Source organism: Ogataea polymorpha, assembly GCF_001664045.1.
Source record: "Ogataea polymorpha strain NCYC 495 leu1.1 chromosome Unknown OGAPOscaffold_5, whole genome shotgun sequence".
NCBI lineage: Eukaryota > Fungi > Ascomycota > Pichiomycetes > Pichiales > Pichiaceae > Ogataea > Ogataea polymorpha.
Genome location: NW_017264702.1, coordinates 1,085,057 through 1,109,109, shown reverse-complemented (window position 1 = coordinate 1,109,109; position 24,053 = coordinate 1,085,057). Strand labels below are relative to the sequence as shown.

General features: G+C 55.0%; 15 protein-coding genes across 15 annotated transcripts; 6 read left to right on the top strand and 9 right to left on the bottom strand.

Moving 5' to 3' along the window:
- Positions 1-13: 13 nt before the first annotated feature.
- On the top strand, positions 14-1,642 carry OGAPODRAFT_50567 (uncharacterized protein; the record flags this gene model as incomplete). The annotated part of the gene is made up of 1 exon (XM_018355668.1): positions 14-1,642. One exon carries the CDS (start codon positions 14-16, stop codon positions 1,640-1,642), a length of 1,629 nt encoding a protein of 542 aa, XP_018210209.1.
- Positions 62-4,938, bottom strand: OGAPODRAFT_77416 (uncharacterized protein; the record flags this gene model as incomplete). Its single annotated transcript, XM_018356327.1, has 1 exon — positions 62-4,938. A coding segment is annotated over one exon (908 nt), but the record flags the coding sequence as incomplete, so codon positions are not given.
- OGAPODRAFT_17001 (dolichyl phosphate-mannose:protein O-mannosyltransferase) lies at positions 1,745-4,939 on the top strand. The gene has a single exon (XM_018354811.1). The coding sequence runs from the start codon at positions 1,886-1,888 to the stop codon at positions 3,977-3,979; it is 2,094 nt and encodes a 697-aa protein (XP_018210207.1). The 5' UTR covers positions 1,745-1,885; the 3' UTR covers positions 3,980-4,939.
- Positions 4,940-5,046: 107 nt separating this feature from the next.
- OGAPODRAFT_14012 (uncharacterized protein) lies at positions 5,047-6,231 on the top strand (the record flags this gene model as incomplete). The annotated part of the gene is made up of 1 exon (XM_018353396.1): positions 5,047-6,231. The coding sequence occupies one exon, from the start codon at positions 5,047-5,049 to the stop codon at positions 6,229-6,231; it is 1,185 nt and encodes a 394-aa protein (XP_018210206.1).
- On the bottom strand, positions 5,079-10,039 carry OGAPODRAFT_17000 (uncharacterized protein). Its single transcript, XM_018354810.1, has one exon. The coding sequence runs from the start codon at positions 10,008-10,010 to the stop codon at positions 6,228-6,230; it is 3,783 nt and encodes a 1,260-aa protein (XP_018210205.1). The 5' UTR covers positions 10,011-10,039; the 3' UTR covers positions 5,079-6,227.
- Positions 10,040-10,041: 2 nt separating this feature from the next.
- On the bottom strand, positions 10,042-15,784 carry OGAPODRAFT_16999 (uncharacterized protein). The gene has a single exon (XM_018354809.1). The coding sequence runs from the start codon at positions 13,639-13,641 to the stop codon at positions 11,095-11,097; it is 2,547 nt and encodes an 848-aa protein (XP_018210202.1). The 5' UTR covers positions 13,642-15,784; the 3' UTR covers positions 10,042-11,094.
- Positions 10,103-10,498, bottom strand: OGAPODRAFT_50391 (uncharacterized protein; the record flags this gene model as incomplete). The annotated part of the gene is made up of 1 exon (XM_018355660.1): positions 10,103-10,498. The coding sequence occupies one exon, from the start codon at positions 10,496-10,498 to the stop codon at positions 10,103-10,105; it is 396 nt and encodes a 131-aa protein (XP_018210204.1).
- OGAPODRAFT_14009 (uncharacterized protein) lies at positions 10,631-11,098 on the top strand (the record flags this gene model as incomplete). The annotated part of the gene is made up of 1 exon (XM_018353395.1): positions 10,631-11,098. The coding sequence occupies one exon, from the start codon at positions 10,631-10,633 to the stop codon at positions 11,096-11,098; it is 468 nt and encodes a 155-aa protein (XP_018210203.1).
- Positions 15,785-15,976: 192 nt separating the features above from the next.
- Positions 15,977-18,539, top strand: OGAPODRAFT_77410 (uncharacterized protein; the record flags this gene model as incomplete). The annotated part of the gene is made up of 2 exons (XM_018356326.1): positions 15,977-17,049; positions 17,070-18,539. The coding sequence occupies 2 exons, from the start codon at positions 15,977-15,979 to the stop codon at positions 17,077-17,079; spliced, it is 1,083 nt and encodes a 360-aa protein (XP_018210201.1). The 3' UTR covers positions 17,080-18,539.
- On the bottom strand, positions 15,991-18,541 carry OGAPODRAFT_16998 (uncharacterized protein). Its single transcript, XM_018354808.1, has one exon. It carries the CDS (start codon positions 18,518-18,520, stop codon positions 17,177-17,179), a length of 1,344 nt encoding a protein of 447 aa, XP_018210200.1. The 5' UTR covers positions 18,521-18,541; the 3' UTR covers positions 15,991-17,176.
- Positions 18,542-18,594: 53 nt separating this feature from the next.
- Positions 18,595-18,969, top strand: OGAPODRAFT_9491 (uncharacterized protein; the record flags this gene model as incomplete). The annotated part of the gene is made up of 1 exon (XM_018357647.1): positions 18,595-18,969. The coding sequence occupies one exon, from the start codon at positions 18,595-18,597 to the stop codon at positions 18,967-18,969; it is 375 nt and encodes a 124-aa protein (XP_018210199.1).
- Positions 18,970-18,990: 21 nt separating this feature from the next.
- On the bottom strand, positions 18,991-21,521 carry OGAPODRAFT_89575 (uncharacterized protein; the record flags this gene model as incomplete). Its single annotated transcript, XM_018356937.1, has 1 exon — positions 18,991-21,521. One exon carries the CDS (start codon positions 21,519-21,521, stop codon positions 20,178-20,180), a length of 1,344 nt encoding a protein of 447 aa, XP_018210196.1. The 3' UTR covers positions 18,991-20,177.
- On the bottom strand, positions 19,010-19,577 carry OGAPODRAFT_50612 (uncharacterized protein; the record flags this gene model as incomplete). Its single annotated transcript, XM_018355670.1, has 2 exons — positions 19,010-19,444; positions 19,557-19,577. 2 exons carry the CDS (start codon positions 19,575-19,577, stop codon positions 19,010-19,012), a joined length of 456 nt encoding a protein of 151 aa, XP_018210198.1.
- Positions 19,731-20,141, bottom strand: OGAPODRAFT_50389 (uncharacterized protein; the record flags this gene model as incomplete). The annotated part of the gene is made up of 1 exon (XM_018355659.1): positions 19,731-20,141. One exon carries the CDS (start codon positions 20,139-20,141, stop codon positions 19,731-19,733), a length of 411 nt encoding a protein of 136 aa, XP_018210197.1.
- A 58-nt stretch (positions 21,522-21,579) lies between the features above and the next one.
- On the bottom strand, positions 21,580-22,922 carry OGAPODRAFT_16996 (uncharacterized protein). Its single transcript, XM_018354807.1, has one exon. It carries the CDS (start codon positions 22,910-22,912, stop codon positions 21,617-21,619), a length of 1,296 nt encoding a protein of 431 aa, XP_018210195.1. The 5' UTR covers positions 22,913-22,922; the 3' UTR covers positions 21,580-21,616.
- Positions 22,923-24,053: the final 1,131 nt, after the last annotated feature.

Below are 24,053 nucleotides of genomic sequence, written 5' to 3'. Positions count from 1 at the left end.
CTCGATCTTATACATGTCTGTCTCTGTTGCGCAAGACTACGTCGATGAGGGCGTCAGTTTTGAGTCCTTTGATTTAGATGCGCGTCTAATTCAGGCCATAAACAAGCTTGGGTTCGAGCACCCGACGCTGATCCAAACACAGACAATCAAACTGTCTCTCGAGGAACGCAAGGATATCATAGCCAGGGCATCTACAGGCTCTGGCAAAACTGCAGCATACTGTATACCGATTGTGCATTCTATTTTGACGTCAGGAAGTGACTCAGAGGGTGTGAAAGCACTTGTTTTGGTCCCAACCAAGGAATTGAGCAAGCAGGTGGCCGACTTTCTGGGCCAGTTGACGGTGTTTTGCGGCAGGTCTGCACGTGTGCTGAATCTGAATGACAACGTGAGCGAACAAGTGCAGTTGCAGCTGCTCAACGAGAATAGAGAAATATATGTGAGCACTCCTGCGAGATTAATATCAGTCTTGGAGAAAAATAAGAGCATGCAGTTGACGAATCTGCGATTTTTGGTGATAGACGAGGTTGATCTGATGGTCAGCTATGGGTACAAGGACGATTTGGACAAACTAGGAGAATATTTAAGCACCAAGACAAACACGCAGACTTTTCTCATGAGTGCCACGTTGAACGAGGAGGTGACGGAGCTCAAGACGAAGTTCTGTAATAAACCTGCTGTTCTGAAGTTGGAAGACGTCGACAGCGACAAGAAGAAGCTTGTGCAGTACTACATCAAGACTAGCGAGTTCGACAAGTTCCTGCTGATCTACGTGATATTGAAGCTGGGCCTAATCAAAGGAAAAATCCTGCTGTTTGTGAACGAGCTCGACAGGGGATACAAGCTCAAACTTTTTCTGCAGAACTTCGGAATCAAGTCGTGCTTGCTGAACTCTGAGCTTCCAGTGAACTCTCGGTTGCACATTGTGGAGGAGTTCAACAAAAACGTCTACCATCTGCTAATTGCCACCGATGAGGCCAACCAGGAGGGCCAGTCAAACGACTTTGGTGTCTCGCGTGGTGTTGATTTTAAGAATGTGGCATGTGTGCTGAACTTCGATCTTCCTGTCTCGTCCAAGACTTATGTGCACCGTGTTGGACGGACGGCCCGAGGCGGCAAAAGTGGCATGGCTCTGTCGTTTGTGGTGGCAGCCAAGGAATGGGGAAAACATAAGGCCTCGAGTCTAGCCAGTGCAAAGAAGGACGAGAAGGTCTTGGCCAGAATCGAGCGGTCGCAGAGCAAGCTCGGGTACGAGCTCAAGCCGTACCAATTTAATATGAAGCAGGTGGAGGCGTTCCGGTACCGGATGGAGGACTCGTTCCGGTCTGTGACCCGTGCGGCCGTGCGAGACGCCCGACTACGGGAGATTAAGCAGGAGCTGATGGCCTCTGAGAAGCTGAAACGCCATTTTGAAGAGAACCCGCAGGACCTGGTCACTTTGCGCCACGACAAAGACCTGGCCAGCGTGCGTACGGACGCGCATCTGAAAAGAGTGCCTACGTACCTGCTACCAGAGGGGGCGCGGCCCGAGGAGAAGAAGGTTGGGTTTGTGCCGTTCAACAAAGTGAGGAAGAGCCGTGGCAAGAAAAGAGGCAAGAAGGTGGATGTGCTGAAGGGGGTCGGAAAGAGAAGAAAAACATAGCTCGCTAATAACGCATATTAGACGTCAAAAAAAAATAAAAAATGAATATTTTTCTTTAAAAGCTCGTCGCTATTTTTTTCGTGTCTTGTTTTCATCATGGCAAAGAAACCCGTCAAGCTGGCTCCGTCTACGACGGACTCCACTACAGAACTTCCTTTACAACCCGGTCCGGTCCGCAGATACATATCGACAACGCTGGGGCCGCAGACAATGGCCAATCGCCGTGTTTCCTCGGGTAAGGAGATGGGGCTCGTTGTGCTGTTGGCGCTGTTCAGCGCCGTGATTCGGCTCCGCAGCCTCGATTTCCCCGACTCGGTGGTGTTCGACGAGGTGCATTTTGGCGGATTCGCGAGAAAATACATTCTGGGCCGCTTTTTCATGGACGTCCATCCTCCTCTGGCCAAGCTGTTATTTGCGGCGGTGGGTGCCCTTGGGGGATTTAATGGCAAGTTTGAATTTGCCGAAATCGGCGACAAGTTCCCCGACGACGTGCCGTATGTTCTCATGAGACAGATGAGCGCCTTGTTGAGCGTCGGCACCGTGGTCCTCATGTACTTGACTCTCAGGACCACCGGCTGCAAGCCACTGGTTTCCTTCCTGACGTCGTCGTTGCTGGTGCTCGAGAGTGCGAATGCCACCATCTCGCGTTTTATTCTGCTCGACTCGCCGCTGCTCTTCTTCATTGCCGCCGCCACCTACGCCAGCTCCAAGCTCAACATTGAAACTCCATTCACTCTCAACTGGTGGAAATCTTTGGTGCTGACCGGCGTCGGTCTGGGCCTTGCCTCGTCCTCCAAATGGGTCGGCTTCTTTACTGTTGCGTGGGTGGGCGTCTGCTGTGCGATCAAGCTCTGGTTCGCGGTCGGAGACCTCAGACTGTCGGCCAAAAACATCGCCTCTCAGACCGTCACCAAGTTAACGGTCCTGCTTGGACTTCCGGCCATCATCTACCTGGCTTCATTTGCCATCCATCTCTCGTTGCTGCCCTACGAGGGTGACGGGGCTGCGTTCCTGTCATCTGCGTTCAGAACTTCGTTCAAAGACACTACTGTTCCCAAAACCACTCTCGCAGACGTTGGTATCGGCTCTGTCGTCACCTTGAGACACGTGAATACCAATGGCGGATACCTACACTCCCACAACCATCTGTACGAAGGAGGCTCTGGGCAACAGCAGATCACGCTGTACCCACACCTTGACGACAACAACAAGTGGCTTGTTGAGCTGTACAATGCTACCGAGGAGCCAACAGCTTTCGAGCCGCTGACCGACGGAACCAAGATCAGACTGAAGCATTTGTTGACACACAGAAGACTGCACTCTCACGATATCCGACCATCTGTTTCTGAGATTGATTGGCAAAACGAGGCCTCGTGCTACGGGTACGAGGGCTTTGAAGGCGACCCGAACGACGACTTTATTGTCGAGATCGTTAAAGACAAGTCTGTTCCGGGAAAAGCGCAGGAGACGGTCAAGGCCATAGACACCATTTTCAGGCTCAGACACGCCATGACTGGCTGCTATCTGTTCTCGCACGAGACCAAGCTGCCTAAATGGGGCTTCGAACAACAGGAGGTCACGTGCGCAGGCCAGGGAATCAAGCCGCTCTCGTACTGGTACATTGAGCAGAACGAGAACCGGTTCCTGGACCCAGCGACTGCAGAGAAGGTTTCCTACAAGGAGCTGTCTTTCCTGCAAAAAATGGCAGAGCTGCACAGCAGAATGTGGAAGATCAACAGGGGGCTTAAGGCACCCCATGCGTTCGAGTCGAGACCGGAGTCATGGCCATTTTTGCAGCGCGGCATCTCGTACTGGAAACAGGGCGACAGACAGGTGTACTTGCTTGGAAACCCTATTGTTTGGTGGCTGTCGTCGTTTTTGTTTGTTCCCTTCGGCCTTTTCGTCGTCTACCACGTGCTGAGATGGCAGCTGGGCTACCCGCTTCCAGAAAGCTCTGTTGTTTTCAACTACTCTCTCAACACATTGCAATTTCTTCTGGGCTGGTTCATCCACTACTATCCTTCGTTCCTCATGGACAGACAACTGTTTTTGCACCATTATCTGCCTGCCCTATACTTTGGCATTTTGACCTTGGGCCAGTCGTTTGAGGTGATCTACTCTGCCGTGTTGAAAAAGAGAAAATCCGTGGCTATCGTGCTGTTCCTTGCTGTCTTTGCAGCCGCTGCCCATATGTTTGTGAAGAGATCGCCGATCGTGTACGGCTCCTCATGGACCAAGTCGGCCTGCGAGGCGGCCAGGATGCTCAACTGGGACTTCGACTGCAGAATCTATCCAGAAGAGCTGCCGCAGACAGCCGGCCTCAAAGATGAGCTCTAGGTATATAAAAGATAAAACACGTCAATATTTGTTCATTAGACACAAATGCATTTAGTGCGAGTCCGACTCGTCAATGAGCGTCCGCAGCTGGCGGATGTCGGCTGGCCCCGTGCGACAGCACCCGCCCACAATGCCCACGCGCTTGTACTGCAGACACTGCTTCACGGCCTCGACAAAATGGCTCGGCTCGCCCGACCATGTCTTTGTCGTGTCGTCGTACACCTCGCCGGAGTTCGGATACAGCACGATTCGCGCGTTTCGCAGGTTCTGCGAGTTCGAGAGCTGACGGTCGAGCTCTTCCACCACTGGCAAAGCCACCCTTACACCGCAGCAGTTGACACCGACGGCGACGAGATTGCGGTCGTAATGGCTGTCTAGCCAGCTGACGACGTGGGCGAGCGGCGTGCCGTCAACGAGCGCCGTCTCGCGCACGCTGAGACTCAGATACCACGGTTTTTCTTGTGTGCTGGCCAGCTCCGCCAGAACCCTTATTTCCTGGAATGACGGAATGGTTTCAAGCGCCAGAACATCCACGTCGGACGATTGGGCAAGAAAACGAAAGCGACCTTCGTGGAACGCGCGCAACTGTGCGTCGGTAACAGAGCCGTAGTTCCCCGTGTATTCGGACCCGTCAGCAAGATACGCACCGTAAGGCCCTATCGAGCCGGCGATCTTGACGCCGGCATCGCCCTCGTACTCGCGTCGTGCCTGTGCACAGAGGCCTACAGCTTGTGTGTACACCGCATGTGGGTCCTGGTGGTTTTGCTCAATGTTGGCGTCGCACAGCTGATATGTTGCCGTTAACACAATATTGGCACCGCTCCGCATGTAGTCGAGATGAATCGCCCTGACCGTGTCTGCGGAGTCCAGTACTGCGCGGCCGGACCACAGGCAACCCGAGACGTCGACGCCGCGCTTCTCAAGTTCGGTCCCTAGCGCTCCGTCCAGAAGCAGCATGGAATGATTTGAGCTAGAAAAAATGGGGAAAAAATAATTAAATTAAATAAATTAAATAATTAAATTAAATAATTAAATTAAATAATTAAATTAAATATAATTATTTCCGCATGTATGCAGGCACTTTTGACTCGCTGCCGCACGAAAACGACTCTGCCGTCAACGTGGACGAGCTTTGGAGACGAACATATGCGCTGGCACACGAGTACGTGGTGGAGAACGAGCCGCCCGTCGTGCTAGAGCGCATACACACGGCGCGGTCGACGTTGCAGAAGACTGCGCTGCTGGCCGCAATGCTGCAGAACGACGTGCTGTCCGAGCAGGACGACACGTGGCTGCCGCACCGGGGACAAGTCATTGCGTTGATTGCCCAGTTGCTGGGTGAGTTGGATTTGCTGGTGGTTTTCGGCAACAGAGCCGTTCTGACAGCTTTCTATTCCTTGCTCGAAGCATACACGGAAACGTCACAAGACACAGGCTCCCTTCTAGTGGAGATCGTGCGCCGTGTGGGCGATACGGCGTCTCTTAATGCAACACTTTATTATTTACATCATATTACACTCAAGCACCTATACTCCCGCAAGAGCTACCGCGAAATTGCTAGTCTGGAGCCGTTGTTTGCGCGACATACGGCGATCGACCCGCTCAAACTGAACAGGGAAGACGTGTTCGAGTCGTACTACGCGCTCGCCATGTCGCTGATGAACACGGGCCACTACCAGGCAGCACACAGACAGTTCCAGATCCTGTTCAAGCTGCCGGTGTGCAGAACACAGCCGGCCATCCAGAGCCTTGTTGCAGCGTACACGGCCAACTTGGTGCTTGTCGGGCTGACGAAGGACGCCAACCTGCTCAAATACGGCGGCTATGTGAGCCCAGCGTGCTGCCAGCTGATTCAGAGCTACCAGACGTGCCAGCCAACCAGTTTTTCCCAGACGGTGGACAAGCTGGCCGAGGAGACGCACGAGTTAGTCACACAGGTGTTCCGTGACCTTAAGACGCAGATGCGAACACGAATTTTGCAATTGAGCTTGGAGCCGTACAGCAGGGTGGGCCTGGAGACCGTGAGGACGATCGACCCGCTCGACGACGTCGCTCCGCTTCTGGAACGGCTCGGGTACGTCGTGGACGCCGGGCTGGTGCAGGTGCCCAGCAGGGGCCGCCGTGAGCCGGTCGACACGGCAGCGCTGGTCGCGGCCATCAAGTCGCTCGACAGGATCACTGCCAAAACAACACAGAGCGCACAGCTAAAGGAGGCACAGGAGTTGCGCAAACAGCGCAACCTGTCGGTCTAGTCGAGCTCGCCGTAGGTGCCACGACGTTTGGTGGTGTCGTACTTGCGGATGATGTTCTCCTGACCCTCGTCCTGCGAAAAAGCAAATCCGCGCTGCTTGCGCATGCGGTGCACCTGTCTGACCTTGCGGATGGTTTTCTGGAACGAGGAGAACCGCGGCTTGTGATCCTGGATTTGGTATTTCTGGATTTTTTGCACTTTGTGGTAGAATTCCGGGTTCCAGGTGCGTTTGTAGTACTTCCACAACAGGTCGCGGAGCAGACAGAGCATGGGCACAATTAATATAGTCATCCAATAAACGAGCGAGCCGAATATCTTCGGAACCACGCCCCAGTACTCCTTGGAGACGCCGACGTGCGGCGCGACGCTGGCGTACACGGGCAGGACCACAAACAGCAGGGCGAGCGAGCCGGGAATGGCCACCAGCGTGAACTTGGTCCATTGCGACGAAATAAGTGCGGCCTTGCCCAGAGCAGTCACCAAACAGGTCGTGTAGATGGCAATGCCGAACCCCCAGTGGTCCATCGTGGTGCCGTCGGCGAGCTGGTTGCCGTACTTGAAAATATTGATGAGCGCAATGTAAATGATGGCACTGTGGTAGAAGCCGTTAACTGCCCACGACCAGAAAATCTCCACGTTGAAGAAATGGCCCGCCTGGCCGATCTTGTAGAGCTGCGGATACTGGTTCAACATGTTGGCTGTGATGTACTGGTCGAAGATACCGATCACGAGCGGCGGAAGCACAAGGAATATCACGTTGTACAGCGTGAGGGTCCACGACTCCACCATCGACTGGCCGCTGAACCCGTTGCTGAAAACGTACCAGAACTGTGTCATGTAGAACACAATATTCTTGTAGAATGAGTACAGAATCGCCAGCGAGAGTCGCTGGTACGACCACGAGCCGTGGACTAGCAGCAGCTTCTTTAGGTACTTGAACTGGCCGATCGCAAAGTCTGCGCTGCGCGCGGCCTGCATGCCTTCCATGCCGCTGATGCCGACGCCAACGTGCGCGGCCTGGATCATCGACACGTCGTTGGCACCGTCTCCGACCGCCAGAAGCAGCGCACGCTTCTTGCGCTTCACGAGCCGCACCACAAGCGCTTTCTGCAACGGCGACACACGGCAGCAGATCACCGCCTTGCAGAGAACAGCGATTTCCAGCAGCAGGTCCTCAAGATCGGCCTCCAGAGCAAAGCCCAGCGACTTGCCGTCGATCACGAGCGCCAGCGTGTTGATGTCGTCCTGCGACAGCTGGTTGCTGCGCAGAATCTCCACTTTGTCGAGCAAGTTCTGTTTCGTGTCCCGTTTGCTCTCCTCGTTCACAATGAGCAGGTTCATGTCCTCGCTCAGCAATTTGCAGCTCATTCCAATGTTTATGGCCGTCTCCTGACGGTCGCCCGTCAACACCCACACCTTGATGCCGGCCTCCTGTAAAACCTGGATCGTCTCCGGAACGCCGTCCTGCAGCTTGTCCTCGATGGCGGTCGCGCCCAGCAGAAACAGGTCTTTTTCTATCAGTTCCGCAGCACTGTCCAGCTTCTCAGACCGGTTCTCCAGACTCGTCGACGCCCTGTTGTAGATCTGGCTCCATTCCTGGTACTCCTGTTCCGGAACCACTCTTGCGGCAATACACAGCGTCCGCAGACCTTCGACGGCAAACTCCTCCAGATGCTTTGTGGTGGCTTCGACAAACTCGTTGTTTTCCGCCAGCCGCGCAAAAATCACCGAGTCTGCGCCCTTCACGTACAGCCTGATCTTGCCGTCCGGACACCTGAAAATGGCGCTCATTCTTTTTCTTGACGAGTTGAACTCGCAGATGTTGAGCAGCTCGTACGTGAGCTCCTGGCCGTCCACCTCCAGGCTAATGCTCGACGGCTTGCGCACGGTGAATTTATAGCCCAGCATGGCCGCACCTTCGACCAAAGCTCCCTCGTCGGGCGACGCGGCCTGGTACTTGATGCCGTCGCCTTTGATTTCCGGAATCACCGTGTGGCACGCAGCCAGCAGAGTCAGAAACTCGTCGATGACTTTTCTGTTTCTGTGCTGTTTGCGGTCGATCTGCAGCTGCTCGAACGTATGGTAGCCGATCTCAATGCCGCCCTGGACGCTGGCTTGGCCGTCCTCCGGGATCTGGCCGATGTAGCACCGGCCGCCGATGGAACAGGTCTTGAACTCCATGATGTTTCTGGTCAACGTGCCCGTTTTGTCGCTGAAAATGTACTCGATCTGACCAAGCTCCTCGACAAGCGACGACGTGCGAACCACTGTTGGCGAGTCGGTCGGCTCGTAGTACATGTCGAGATCCGAAGCTATGAGATATGCCTGGTAATATTTGATGATCTCGACGGTGACAAACAGCGAGATCGGGACGAGGTTCGAGAAAAGCACCCAGTACGTCAAGATGTCGGCGAAAAACAGCTTCACTTTGCTCGTGCCTTCCAAATAGAGGTAGCCCAGATGGTTTTTCATGAACGCAATGTTGAGAATGTCGCCGAGCGACGAAACCACCGCCAACACCAGCAGAATGCCAAACAGCGCGATCACTTGCAGATTGATGATGCGCTCGACGTCGGTCTTTTTGATCGGCGCCGCGGTCGCGTTGCGCATCAGCTTTGTCTCGTGGCCCGTGAAAACCACAATTCCCTGGATCCAAACCGTGTTGCGCAGATTGGCGCCGCGCAGAAGCAGCTGGTCTGGGCTCAGCGGGATCTCGCGCCCGTTCAGGTACAGCGTACCCTCGTACGTGTACAGACTGCTGTTGGGCCGCTCGCTCAGGATTTTCCCCTGGCACTGGACCAGCTGCTGCGGCGACATCAGCCCGGCAGTCTCCTCGCGAGACTGCTTGATTTTCAGGTTGGTTTCGCCGTCCAGGTTCGCCGTCTCGATGTAGCACAGCCCTTCCGGCTCGGACGAGCTCAGCAAAATCAGGTCCGCCGGAAACGGCTCCTCGCTGTTCACCTTGACAATGTCGCCGACCCTGACGTTGATCCATTTTTTCATCACGTACTGCCCCGTCTTGATGTCCAACACCTCTATCTTGGACCGGTTCAGCTCGTTGTCGGACGAGTTTCGCTTGATATCCTCCGTAATCTCCTTAACGGCGGAAACCAGCAACACCACCATCAGCGTGCCGATCGTGGTGTATCTGTTGGTCGGAGACACCGACGGGACCTGCTGGATCACCGACGTGAACAGGAAAAACAGGTTTGCGTACTTGGAAAACTGCTCAAACAGAAACTTGGGCACAAACGTGACGAAGTTGTACTTGGTGGTGCTGATGTGGTTGTCGTAGTAGCCGAGCCGTGCGTTTGTCTGCGGATCGTTGATGTAGATCGTCCGCGGGCTCGTATCGTCGGTGCTGCTGTGCTTGCGGAAGAACCTGCGGATGTCAAACACGTTGAAGGTGTCCGTGGCTGTTTCTGGGGCTGGCGTGCTGCGCGACGGCTCGTGCGAGTCGTCCACGTTGTCGTACGCCGTTCTTCCCATTTTGCTTCGTATATGACCCACCATGGAGCGCAGGCGGCCGCTGGAGCTTGGCGGGCCGTAATTGTCGCTGTCGTAGTCGCTCAGAACGTCCGAGTCGAACGGGTTGTCGTGCAAAGGCCCGGCCGCGTCGTAGTCGTTTGCCACGTTGGCAAACGCGGCGGCAGATTCGGCGGGCCGTGGCGCCGGGTCGCTGAACGGGTCGTCCATGCTGTCCAGGTCAACAAGGTCGACAAGGTCGTTGCTGGCGTGGTAATTGGCCGCGCCAGACGTGTTGCGGGTCCCCTGTGACATGGGAAAATAATTATTAGTTAAAAAATAATACGACTTTTTTAAAATAATGGCAACGCCAGTCCTACTAAATCTCTTCTCATGTATTACTCTACCTATGCCTCAAGACTCAGACGGCCCTTAGGATTGGTCACCTTCACGCCGATGGCCTTGGCACGGGCCAGAATCTCGACCCTGTTCTTAGCAGACACGTTGTGGGCAATTTCAGCAGCGTAGGTCTTGGTGTGCATGATCAGACACTCCAGATCCTTGACGTTCTTCACCAGGAAAGCCTTGTGGCCGGAAGGCATCATGTGTCTGGTCTTCTTGTTGGATCCATAACCGATCTTTGGCTCTCTGATGGTGCCTCTGAATCTTCTTCTGACACAGGAGTCGATACCCTTCTGTTTTCTCCAGTTCTCGGCCACTCTGTGGTATCTGTCCGAGTGGTGTCTCTTGAACTTCTTGGTGTGCTTTTTGACGATCTTTGGGTGTGGGAGCGATGCAGCCATGGTTGGTGAAAAGATTATCGTAGAGAGTATTTTATTTTACTTTGAAAAATTTTCTAGCCCTAGACTCGGTCACGTGACAAAAAAACATGAAATAGACCCCAAGGGCGCCAGAGCCTCCCGTCGATCGTCTCCATGCATTATTTTATCCACCAGGACACAAAATACGAGCCCGTGCGCCCGTCTTTCGATACAGACGTCATTCGACTGTACGGCCTGCGTCCCATCGCGCAGTCGCTCGCCAGGGTCAACCCGGACGGCTCTAAGGGCGTCAAGCTCCGCAAGTCGTACAAAAACCACATCGCCGACCTGCCGGGCAAGCACGCCATCCCTACCGAGCGAACGCTCTCGCCGATCGTTTTCCGGCCAGAAAACCCGGACTTGGGCGACTTCCAGCTCAAGCAGTACCCATTGGAGCAGCTGAAGTCGCTGTTTTCGTTCGAAAAAAGCTCGGTCAATGGCGTGCCCGGTTTCGACTCCAGCAAGCTCGCCATCGACAGTTTCGATTCGTCGGCCAAGAAAGAGCGCAAGAGAAAGGGCACACCCACGACGCCAAGCGAGCCCGATCAGAAAATACGCCACGTCCAGGTGCATTTCAGCTAGTGTCTTTTCATCTTGTGTCTTATGATCTTGCCGAAATGCACCATTAATGTCTGCCAGATGTATTTTTTCAGATAGTTCACCAGGTCGTCGATTCCCCAGAGCCTGTTGACGATGTCTAGAGCGGGCAACAGCAGCTCAAAGTCCGTCACATTGAGCAGTTTTTTCAGGCCCTTTCCGCGCAGCGAAACGATCAGCACGACCGGTTCCATGTGGATCGACTGGAACCAATAGTACCGCCCTGCGCGGACGATCATGAGCTTTGAGGACGCCGAATCGAGGTGTTCTTGCTCCTGCTGCTGCTCGCCCTGCTGCCCGCCTACAAAGTACTCCAACACCCGCTGCCCGACAGTCTCCTCCAACGCCAGTCGGATTGGAGAGCTTTTGATGTCCACCTCCTTGACCACGCGAATGCCCCCCACAGGCCGGTCCATAGTCCACGAAATGTCAAACATGTCCGTCGATTCGACGCCCGAAAGTAGTTGCGGGAAATAGGCCCCGGCCATGTTTCTTGCCCGTAACGTGCCCACCGTCACCCTGTTTTTCGTGGCCCCATCGGCCAGCTCGATCCTGTTGAACGTGCCTTGCGCGATCTCCAGCCGCAAAAAGGGCGTTTGTTCCTCCACCATGTCCATCTTGATCGTCCCCACCTGTAGAATCCACTCCACCTCGTCGTCCCGCGTCCCGCCGCCTTTCAGTAAAACACGCATCCGCGTGTACAGATCGACCAGCAGCCGGCTGCGCAGCGGCGACGGCTCGGGCAAGTACGCCAGTTTGCGCGACAAGTCGGCGATTTGGCCGAACACAGCGTCCAGGTCGCTGAAATCGGCCACCATCACCATCTCCTGGACCGCAGCGTCTAGCTCCTTCGACCGCGGCTCGGAATACAGCAGCAGCGTTGCCACAAGCGAGTACAGAGCGCGCGCCTGCGCCGAGTCGAGCCGAGTCTCGAGCCGAGCCATGTTGAACATGAATACGTTGCGTCGATCGTCGCCGCCGAAGCTGCTCGAGCGGTCGAGACGCAACACCATAGCCGTCCGCGACAGAATCTTGTATTTTGCAGGCGGCTGGGGCAGAAACACAGGCCAGTGCGGACTGTCACCGTAAACTATCGCGTCTTTTGCGTCGACAGACCGATCGATCAGAAAAATGTCCGTATTCTCCAGAACCGACCCGAATCGCGTCGCCAACGGCCGCGAGCCCACATCGTCCAGCTGGTTGCCGTCGTTCACGCTGACGACACTCACAGCGATCTGTGGCGTGCTCAAAAGCACAAAATAGTCCGCCGCGTCGTTCTCAATGAGCTGGATCTGAGGCTCGCTGATCAGCACCTCAAAATCGTCGCACGTCACCAGCCTCCGTGACGAGCGTTCCACGGCCCGCAAATCACTCTCAAAAGTGTCAATTCGCAAGCTGCGGTCTGCAAAGCTCACGTCGTCATGTGACGCCGTTTCGGCCGGCTCCTGGGCCCATGACGCCCGCGCCGTGCGGAATGCCTGGTAGCTGCGGTAGTACGAGTACGAGTGCCGGAACTCAATCCGCTGTAGGTACTGAAACACGCGGTTGCGCACGGCACAGTTCCATTTTGCCAGCGGGCGTGTTGCCTTGACGACGTTGCGGAACTTGGCAGAGTCGTGGTCGAGAAGATAAGCCATCTCCTCGCAGTGGAATAAATGCAAGTACTCTGCGGAAACGGCCCCTAGAGCCTGCATGTCCTGCTCTTCAAAGTCCCGGCGGTCAAACCACTGTTCAGCAGCAGCAGGATACTTGTCATGGCCAGATTTTAGCTCCTCTGCAGCCACCACACGCACGTCTACGTTGCAAAAACGAACTTCGCCGGTATCGAAACCCATCTGCATCAATTTGACCTGCCTGTTGAGATGTTCATTTTTGAGCATTACCGGCTTTTTGCGCTGATGTAGCTGCAGTCGAAGGTCCTCCATCTTGGCTTTAAAGCCAAGAGCACATTTGTTTTCTGGGTCGTCCAGGTCGAGACGGTAGCCGTGGAAAATGTACAGCGGGTGGACGTTAAAGTCGTAGGAAAAAGATGCGAGATGCGAGGCAAACTTGACGGATTCTGGCTTTGTGCCGAAAATCGGGCCATTGCGAATAGGCAGCGACAAGCCGCTGCTGAAGAGCTTGAACCATTTCGTGAAAAAAGAGAACGTGACCGGGGTCACGTGCACAGAATTGGAGGAGCACCTGGTTGCCAAGTGGATGCCCATGTGGATTGTGTCTGTGCGGAAGCCTGCGTAGGAGTCGTGGTTGGGAGGTTGTGGAGGAAGCACCATAGAGACAGCATAGTGGGGGATGGATGTAGTTTTGGAGCGCTCAAATTTGAACGACAACTTGAACTCGACCTCACCGCCCAGTGAAACAGCTCGCTTGAGCGATGTGCGTGGGGGGAATGGCGAGAAAATGCGTTCGTTTAGGTAGTAGCCAAAGGTGGAGACAGAGAGCGGATTTTGCAGTTTTTGGCCAAGGTACACGGGGTGTGCACTGCACCAACAAGGCAGGGTGCCCAGATGGTCAGGCACTCCAAACATTGTTTCGCTTGCGCGCACAACGGCAAAGTCGCAAGGTGCATTGCGTGGATTGTTCAACTCCAGCCGCACTTTTTTGCGGAACACAAATGCGAACCCAGCCGCGGCCCCGTGCAGTTTGTACGGGTCCATCGAGCCCTTAATGTTAATCTGTAACCCGGCCTCGGTGGCCCACACAAGGTCGACGTGGCCGTGCGCAATGAGACGCAGCTTGTCCCAAATGCCGAGTTTTGGGCTCGGGTCTATTCTGGGCTTGCTGAAACTGTCGAAGCAGAGTGACAGCTGGCGCAGGACAGGTTGGATCGAGGCCCCCCACGTAAGGATGACGGGCTTGTCGGTCAGCACGGTGGCTGTGAGTTCTGCAAGCGTCTTCATGGCGGCCATGGTGCGAGGAACACGCACAGACTTGCTACCCCCCACGTCCACGTCGCACCACCGCCAGTTGCCGCCAAGCTGTTCCAGAAGCACCACGTTGCCACACACACGCAGACCCGCTGGTTTGCCCCACGGCACCCACGCCAGTGGCAGCGGCAGATCAAGCAGGTGCGCGCGCACCTGCCCCACGGAAAGATCCACATACGCCGGAATCAGGGTCGTGTACTCCATGTCGCGCGGCATGCCCTTGCCCACGCGCTCAATGTAGGCTGGAAGCGTCTCTTCCATATGTGGGGCACCAACCTTTAGATCTACTTCCTCCAGGTACAATGACATCACAGGAGCGTTCGTGCTGGCATGCTGATGGCCGTGGCCTTCAAGAAACTGCGCGTTGCGCTCTATGGTAGCTTCCAGTTTTGTGCGGTACTCGTGCACAAGCCGGATCCAGGACGATGAGATGTGCTCGTTCAGGACATGCAAACATTCGCCATCCCCCAACAACCCCCACTTCTGCAGCCGCGACCGCTGCTCGACCCTGCCCAGCTGGTATATCATGCCGAGCTCGGATTCGAATGGGTCGTTCTCGAAACACACCGCCACAATCCCTGCGCGGATACGTATATCGGGCAAATTCACCGGTTTGCGTGCATGGGGCGCAATAACCAGCTCGTCGCGGCCTGTGCGCAGCGTGTGTACGTGCTGCTGCAGGCTTTTGGCAGTGTTGGAAGCGCTATCAAACAGCTCATAGATAAGGAACCCGTGGGGCAGAGAAAGCTTGGCAAACGCAACACTGGCTTCCAAACTGTCATCCATAGACACGTCCTGGACGCTCAGCAGCCGCGTCCACCGGCCGTGCCGCATAATTTCCAGCCGAAAGTTGCCGATGGTAGCAGCGGTGGCAGAAAAAACCAAATCCTGGCTGTGCACGCGCAGGTCGAAACTGGCTAAGCGGAGCACAATGGTGCTGCTGGTGACAATAACAGAGGGCCAGGCAGAGCCGGAGGAAGAGTTTTGGGAGGAGCTCTTAAGCGGCACGAACAGGTCCAGCAGTGCAAATACGAGCGGCAGGGAGACGTTGGCGTCGATAGCGGCCATTTCAAGCTGTGAGCCGTTTGCTGGGCTGAGCGAGTAGGTGAGGTGGGGGATAGTGAGAATATCTCTTGCGTAGATTTCGTTCACGGATGCATGCAGAGAGCCCCCCTGAAAGAGAACTTTGACCGCAGAGACGACGACAGGTGGCACCGATCCGCTTGGCGAGACAGTGGTGGCCCCTGCGACAAGGTTGCCGCTGAAATGCAGCGTTCTGTGCTCTATATGCATTACCCCACTAAAACTGATGTTCGAGACCCCCACGTTAAAGCGCGAGTCGGCGTATTCCACCCTCGAAACCAAAATCGAGAGTCTATAGACACGTCCTTTAGAAAACCGCATGCGGGCCGAATGAGCGTGCATTTGGTCCATCGAGAAGTCATCGATACTTATGAGTGTCTCTGGGACCCACCTAAGCAGGAGATCTAGAGCGATCTGCCAATAAGAAAGACCTTTGGACTCGTTTCGAGACGGCGTCGATTTTTTGTGGCTTTGTGACCGACTGACCACTAAAGAGCCGAGGTGCATTCTCAGAAATGGCCGTGAACAGCTGCATGCTAGCGCAATGTGGCCAATAGCGACACTCAGGCCCAGAACCTGCACCCGGAGCCCATATATTGCTATCGGGAGCAGAAAAGAGAATCCGGCCGGCGACAGGCCAATGCCGCGGACAGACACTCGCATGCCCAGCAGCATGTTCAGTGTACACCATGACAGAAGCAGAAGGGCCAAAACGGCGTAAATGTTCATTTGACAAGAAGTGTACTCGAGATTGCTTTCTAGGGAAAAAGACCGGGGCGACGCGCCGATAGACGTCTGCAGTGGAAAAAAATATGAAAATTTTTTATTCTTTCCAACAAACAATCAGTATAGCATGCCTCCTAAAAACAAAGTTAAGATGGACCTGGGCTCGTTCCTGGCGGACGAGAGCTTTGGCGGCTCGTGGGCGGACGAGGAGTTCGACATGAACACGCTGGAGGTGCCCGTCAGCGGCAAGCCGTCAGGAAGCAGAAGCGGAGGAAACGACAGGGACTACGAAAGAGCCGAGTATCCGATCCCGGACCGTGCGCCATACACTGCGAGAGTGAGCAACCTGCCGAGAGACGCGCAGGAGGATGAGATTCAGGCGTTTTTTGCGGACAATTTGCGCATTGAGGATCCGTTTAGCGAGATTGTTGATTTCTACGCTCCGAAGGACCAGCACACGGGGGCACTCAGAGGATTTGCTTTCATTACGTTCAAGAATAGGAAAACATTGGAAGAGGCATTAAAACTATCGGGACAGAACCTGGGCGGCCGTGTTGCGTACGTCAGCGTGGCTGCTCCCACGAAGGAACCGTTTGGGGGCCGTGGTGGCCGCCAGTCACGTGGTGACATCGACTGGGGCACGATGCGGGACGGCCCGCGCAGCGAGCAGCGCGGGGGAGACTTCAGAGGCGACAGAATGCGAGACCGGGCGCCAGAGCCTGATTGGGGGGCTGTTAGAAGCGCGCCTGCGGTGCGGGAGGGCCGGAGAGAACGGTTGCCGTCCCGCAGAGAGGCGGCGCCAGAGCCTGACTGGACTGCCGTCAGAGAGGGCGCTGCTGTTCCCGAGCCTCGGCGCGAGCGGCTGGGACCTCGCAGAGAGCCACGGGCACGTGGGCCGGAGCCGGACTGGGGCGCCATCAGGAGCGGCGAGCCCTTGCGTGTGGAGCGTGCAGAGCGTGCAGAGCGTGCACCTAGAAGAGAGCGCGCGCCAGAGCCGGATTGGAGCGCCGCCAGAGACAGCGTGGCAGAGGCCGTTCGCAAGAGAAGCGAGGGCACTTTGCGCAGCAAGCCAAAGAAGCCAGAGCCTGACATGGACTGGGAAAACCTGCGTGGCTCTGCACTGAACAAGGAGCGCAAGCCACGGGAGCAGAAGGAGTCAGAGACCAAGCAGAAGGCCAAGATAGACGGTCCAAAACAGTCGTCTTTCAACGTGCTGCCAGTGGAGGATGACGAGGACCAGCTGGTGGCTGGAACTGAAAAATTGTCAGTGAATGAGTGATCGCACGTTTAATTAGATAATGGAACAGAAATGAATAGAGTATGGTAGTCACACCATGTGTTCAGGCTGCCGCGGCTGCTCGGGCTCGCCTCCGGGCCGCGAGCTGAGCCGCGAGCTGCGGTTGCGCTCGTAGAACACCAGCACGTAGTGGTAGTACAGGTCCTCTTTGCGGATGCCCATGATGCGCCAGAAAATCGCCGACACCATCGTGAACTTGTCGTTGACGGTCTGGAACGCAAGCGTGTCGATGTCGCGCAGGTCATCTGGATGGAACGGTCTCTCGTTGATGATCTCCATGATGGACGACTGCAGCGAGCGCAGCTCCGGCATCGGTGGTCGGCTGAAGTCGCTGTTGTGCATCGGAGTGACCTCCTCGACCGGGCCAGTAGGCGGCGCCGTTGCCGCCGACGTCTGGCCCTCAGACGAGTACTCGCCATTGCGCACGAGCTGCAACGAAGCCAGCAGCGTCTGGGCCTTGAACTTGGTGGAACGCGGGAAGAACAGGTCGCTCACGGACTCCGCGTTGTTGAAGATGCTGTCGAGACTGCGGTCGCCCTGGGCCTCGTTGGTGTGGCGCGAGCGGGCCTGGTCGCGCATGAAAAAGTCACGCTTGCACATCGGACAGCAGCCGCGCCGATTGGTTAGCCAGGGGTCCACGCAGTCGGCGTGGAACACGTGGCCGCAGATCAGGCCACGGACTTCGTCGTCGTCGAGCAGGTTGTCCAGACAGATTGCGCACATGCCGGAGGTGAAGTGGAGGTCCTGTGCGGCGTCGGCAGACGAGGCTGTAGCAGGAACCGTTTCGCTGAGCTCGATGTTGTCGGTTTTGTTCTGGTCGGCCAGATCGACCTCCTCTGGCGGCGAGGAACGTGCGTCCTGAAAGTCGTCGTGCTCCTCAGGAGTGTTCTGATGTCCCGCGTCCTCCTCGTACACCAGGACGCCCTCGTTCCTGTTGATGACGTCCTCCTGGCCGCCGTTGAGCCACTTGGCGTACGTTTTCAGCGGGAACAGATCGTCGACCTCCTCCTGCGTCAGCTTGCGCTTCCGCGAGTACCCCTCGCGGCGATGGGGACGGTACCCGTGCAGATGGCGGTGGCCCACGAGGTTGAGGGCGATGTCGTGTTCAAAGTACGGCTGGAGGCCGTTCATGGACGCGCGCCCCGTGGGGCCCATGTAGAACGGATTGCGGGCAAACTGCGGCGCCGAGCTGTAGAGCCCAAAGCGAGACCGCACAAGGTATCTGAAGGTGAAGAATATAAATAGAACGGCAATGATGACGCCCACGCACAGCGCGATGAAGAACAGCACTGTGGACGGCTTGCTTCCTATGAAATTTCCGGCCACGTTGGCGGCCGAAGAGGTGGCGGAAGGAGCATCCGACGTGGAACTCATTGATTCGGCCTTAAACAACAACGGAGGGAAAAAAAAAGTTAATTTACGAAAAAGCCAAGCCAGAGATTTTGCATATGATCACGGTGAAGGCAAAAAGACAGGGCCTGACGGTGTTTGTGAGTGTGCCGGCAGGGTCCGGGGTGGGGGAGCTGAAACAGCGGCTGACAGAGATGGTGAACAGTGCGGGCGGACTGCAGTTGAACGGCGAGCCTGTGGGGCTGTCGCAAACAGATGTGGATGTGCCAGTGCCGTCGTTCGAGGAGGGCGAGGAGGCGGCCGAGAGCGAGGAGGCGGAAGAAGGAAGAGAGAAAGTGACCGCTGAGGGATTGCGGATTGCAGTGCTGGACGACGAAGTCCGCGAGGTGGACGAATTGGAGCTGCACGACGGGCTGGCGGTGGCCTTTGCGTGGGGGGAGGAAGAGTTCAGCGTGGCACAACCGCAGGAATAACTACGCATAATCTAAAAGTGACTTTATTACTAAAAACTGCCTAGTTGACCAGGGCAGAAGCAGTGGCAGACTCGTATTTCCAGGTTGGTGGCAGCACAGAAACAGTTCTGTAGTATCTGGCGAGTCTGTGGATTCTGGACTCGATCAGAATCAGTCTGAACTTGGAGTCCTTGTCCTTTCTGTTTCTCTCCAAGTGCTTTCTCACGGAAACAGCTTTCTTGATCAGGTAGTACAGGTCCTCTGGGATCTCTGGAGCCAGACCGTTCGACTTGAGAATTCTCAGAATCTTGTTACCGGTGATCACCTTGGCCTGGTTGACTCCGTGGGCATCTCTTAGAATAACACCGATCTGCGAAGGAGTCAGACCCTTTCTGGCGTACTTGATAATCTGCTCAACAACATCCTCGGAGGAAAGCTTGAACCAGGATGGAACGTTTCTCGAGTATGGAATGGCGGAGGAAGAAATTCCTTTTCCCTGGATGGTTAGTATTCGATACTTATCCAATACATGGCAAAGGATTGGTGCTGCGCAGCTTGCACCGCTGCAGCCCGAATCAAAGGCGTGTATTGGGCAAAAGGCTACCCACTTTGCTGTGCATACGACCCATGTTGGTAGAATAGTTTGAATAAAAATTTTTTGGTGTTGAAAATTATCTACCCGCGTGCACGTGACAAAGGAACAGGGCTGAAAGCCCTCGTATACCCCTGATCCCAAGACTGGCTGTCTTGGCTCCTGGGCATCAGCCCATAGCTGCCGGACACTACTCAACCTCGGACCTCAGCTCCTCCCAATCCTCCTCATCAGCCACCTCCACAAACCGGTTCGCGCTCACCTCGCTCTTGAACTGCTCCAGACACCCCGCGTACAGCATCTTGGCGTCCTGCTTTGCCGTCATCGGACGGTGGTACACCAGCACGAGCGGATTGCTCAGTCGGCCGTCGTCCAGCGTTTTCGAATAGCTGAGCACCACGAACCGCGGCGAGTTGTCGGGCAATTCCTCGACCAGCGCGTCGATCGACTCGATCTTTTCGTCCGGTTCCTCGTACAGCACCTCGTACGACTGCGGGTCGATCATGTACACCTGTGCTTGCATTGTGGTGCTGCGAGCGCTCGAAATGCGAAACTTGCGCAGTTTCTGTAACGTGGGGGTGGAGAACGAATACAGCGACATGATAAGGAAAAAAAAATATATGTAACCTCTCTACTCTCAGCTCAATCCCGCGAGCTCGGCCTCCTCCTCTACAGTGGCACGTTTTTTCAGCACCAGGTCGTGGCCCGTAACCCGCCTGTAAATGTCCTTGACGTCGTCTGTCGTGGACTCGAAGTGGGACGATGGGTCGTAAGACTTGGAGATGTAGATGTGGTCCTTGGAGCCATCCTCGATCGGCTCGTATAGCTCAGCAATGCCCATGAGCACGTCTTTGGTGGCGCCGATCACCTTGAAGGCGGGCTCGAGCTCCAAATGTGGTTTATCGGTCTCGATGATCGTCGAAATGATGGCCAGATAGTAGCCCTTGGCACAAATGTTATGGGCGGACGAGACGGTCGCGATGTAGATGTCGTTTTTCCTGCCCACCTGGTTCTGTGGGATGATGATCTGTGCCGAATCTGCATCCGAGGTGTTGGGAATAGGGTGGTCCAGAATGCACATGGCCCTGATCACCTTCTGGCCCGTGCTCCTGACTTTCTCTGGGAAATACGTGGGGTCGGCAATCACTACTGGCGCCTTGGCCACGCCCTCTTTGGTCTTGACACCGGCAAACTTGCCGTCCTCGTATAACACCTCCTCGATAGGCGTGTCCAGCATGAACGTGCCGCCGTAGATGGCCGAGAGTCTGGCAAATCCCTGAGGCAACTCGCCGAGCCCGTACAGGGGATAAATGTATGGTGACTTGCCGTATCTGGCAACAGAGCCCAGATAAAGCACTATTCTGTCGTACGTCTCTCTGGCGGGCTGAGACAGGTAGTCGTCGTTTGACCACAGCGCCATGGCATGGCCAATGAAATCCTTTGTGCCCCTTTCCAGCCCGTACTTGTTGTAAAGCTCCTCCATGGTGATTTTATCCAAATCGACGCCGCCGTGCGTCGACACCTCGTCCTCCTTGTATTTGATGATAAACTCCAGGAAGTTCTTCATTCTTCTCTTTTCAAAGAAGCCCATCAGAGGAGACGAGATCGCCTCTGACTGGTTCGAAGGCACCTTTGCGATCCGCCCGCCTCTGTACACATACGAGCCCGATATCTGTTTGAATTCCATGTACCGGGTAACATCGGTGTGGACGAGGATGTTGGTGAGCTCGCCGTTGGACATAAGGAACTTCGGGATCAGATCCACGCACCAGTCGCGGTCCTTGCCGAACTGGTCGCTGTACGGCTTGCTGGGCTTGAACTTGGAGTACAGTTGGGTCAGATTCAGCGAGGCGCTCTCGCCGCCGTAGTAGTCCTGCTTGTCAATGTGGAGCACCTTCTTGCCGTCAATTGACAGCAGGCCAGACAGAATGCACTCTGTCAGTCCTGTGCCGAGCACAATAACGTCGTAGTCGCCTTCCATAAAAATAAAATGTGTGAAAATGCCAGGATATATTTTTTTGATTGCCTTCCTGCACCGACGGGTCGAAAATTAAATCGATTTAAATTAGATATAAATTAAATATTTAATTTCTTGTGCTTGAACACACGCGTGCCGCCCGCGCCCCTGTAGTCACCGGCCACCTGGCCATTGCCGCGCAGCTGGTAGTAGTAGCACACAAGCCCCTCGAGCCCCACGGGGCCGCGCGCGTGGATTTTGTTGGTCGAAATGCCAACCTCTGTTCCGAATCCATACCGGAACCCGTCAGCAAACCGGGTCGAGCAATTCCAATAAACGCCTGCCGAGTCGATGCCCGCAAGGAACTTCTCGGCCGCCTCCTTGTCCTCTGTCACAATACAATCTGTGTGTTTCGAGGAATGCTCGTTGATGTGTAAAATGGCCTCCTCCACGCTTGCAACGCTCTTGACAGCCACGTCCAGCGACAGAAATTCGCGCGAAAAATCAGAATCTTCCGCCAGCACGCTCTGTGGCTGGTCCTTGAACAGCTCCGCCGACAAGTGGCACGTCACACCGGCCTCGCGCAGCGCCTGCAACACTTTTTCGTGGCTACCATCTTGCACGAGCTGCGAATGAAGAAGCACCGTTTCCACGGCATTGCAGCCTGCAGGATAGTTGGTTTTCGCGTCCACAATTATCCGGCACGCCTTCGCGAGATCTGCAGCCTTGTCGACGAAGATCGAGCAGATCCCATCCGCGTGGCCAAGCACAGGAATCTTGGTGTTTTCCTTGATATTTCTGACGAGCTCGTTCGAGCCGCGCGGAATCACCAGATCAATGTACTTGTCCTGTTTGAGCAGGTCGCCGACCTCCTCACGCGTGCTGATCAGCTGGATCGCATTCTTTGGAACAGCAGTGTCCTGCAACACCTTGTTGATCACCTTCGCCATTGCCTGGAACGTATGCAGAGACTCTTTTCCGCCCTTTAAAATCGCCGCATTGCCGGACTTGATTGCCAAAGCGGTGATGTTGGCAATCACCTCCGGCCGGCTCTCGAAAATGATGAGCAGAACGCCCACCGGACATGTCAGCCGGGTCAACGTGAGCCCGTCGTCGAGCTCTGTCGCAAGAGTCACTCTGTTGAGCGGGTCTTCCAGATTGGAGACATCCAGCACGCCCTCGCACATCGAGTCGAACTTGCCGTTCTTGGACAAATCGAGCCGCTTGATCAGCGACGACGACAGCTTGTTCGTCTCGGCGACCTCCATGTCCTTTCTGTTGGCGGCCAGGATATCTTCCTTGGCAGCCTCGAGCCCCTGTTTGATCTGATACAGCGCAAGTGAACGCTGCTCGTCCGACAGCGTCTTAAGCACGGTGGAGGCCAAATGGGCCTGCTGGGCAATAGCTTTGGACATGGTGCCGATGACTAAATTTTTTTTATCGCCTTCTTACATAAGCAGCACGTTGGCAATTACACGAGGCTCGGCGCCCCGTATGAGCCGCACTTAATTGGTGGCGTGCGGTGTTTCAGCGCATGCAAGGTGGTAATCGGGGAGACAAGCCAAAGGCACTTTACAGGGTCTTAGGGCGCACGTCACGTGTGATAACTGGAAGCTCAATACGAACGAGTCTGCTAGCAGGTTTCGATTACGACCGTGACAGTGCCTGTTTAGGTGAAATGATCTTCAGGAGACAAACGCGCCCCACGATCTGCAGACAAGAAAGTGTGCCTGAACACGGTGCGAAAGGAGGCTTTCCGGACCAGTGTGGATCTAGAATCTGGGTTTAAATCCCAAAAAGGAAGGAATTGTTTACTGCAAACACTCAATTACGCCGAAAAGGGAAGTGAAGAAGGCTCCGTTAGGGGGCTTGGCTATTTTTAGCAGCTCGCGAAACTGAAATGAGCAACTCCTTGACACGACGGTGAGGTTGTTATCGCAGGTGCCACAATAATAGCAGCAAGCATAGAGTTTTAACCACGGTGATTGTTCACCGTGTTTGGCTATTGTTTGCTAGAAATTTCTGCTTGATGTAATTTCCGAAAACAGAAACTGCTCGAATCCGGTATCGTGAATGAAAAATTTTCTGGATGATCCCTTATAAAGAGTGGCGAGATATAAATAGAGCCAATTCCCACTTAGAGATTCTCACCATATTAATTAATCGAAATGCAATTCTCTAAGGTTATTGTCGCTCTCGCTGCTGTCGCTTCTGTTCAAGCTGCTAACAACTCTTCTGAGTCCTCGTCGGTCTCTACTGCCGGCGCTGCTGTCAACACCTACGGTTCCGTTGCTCTTGGTGCCGGTCTTGCTGCTGCTTTGGCTCTCTTCTAAGCACGAAGTTTTGTGAAACTACTCGGTACAATAGGCGCTTACATTTGCTAGACTCATTATATAATCCCGTGCCAGGTGGAACTGGACTGTTCTATTTCTGATAGTCCGTTTTGTATTAATTTATTTATGCTTGGAAGGATATCAAGACGGTAGTTATGTAGCCGGATTAATTTTAATTTATTGAGCTCTCATTTAAGGCTTAGCCGTCGTACGTCTGTAATTT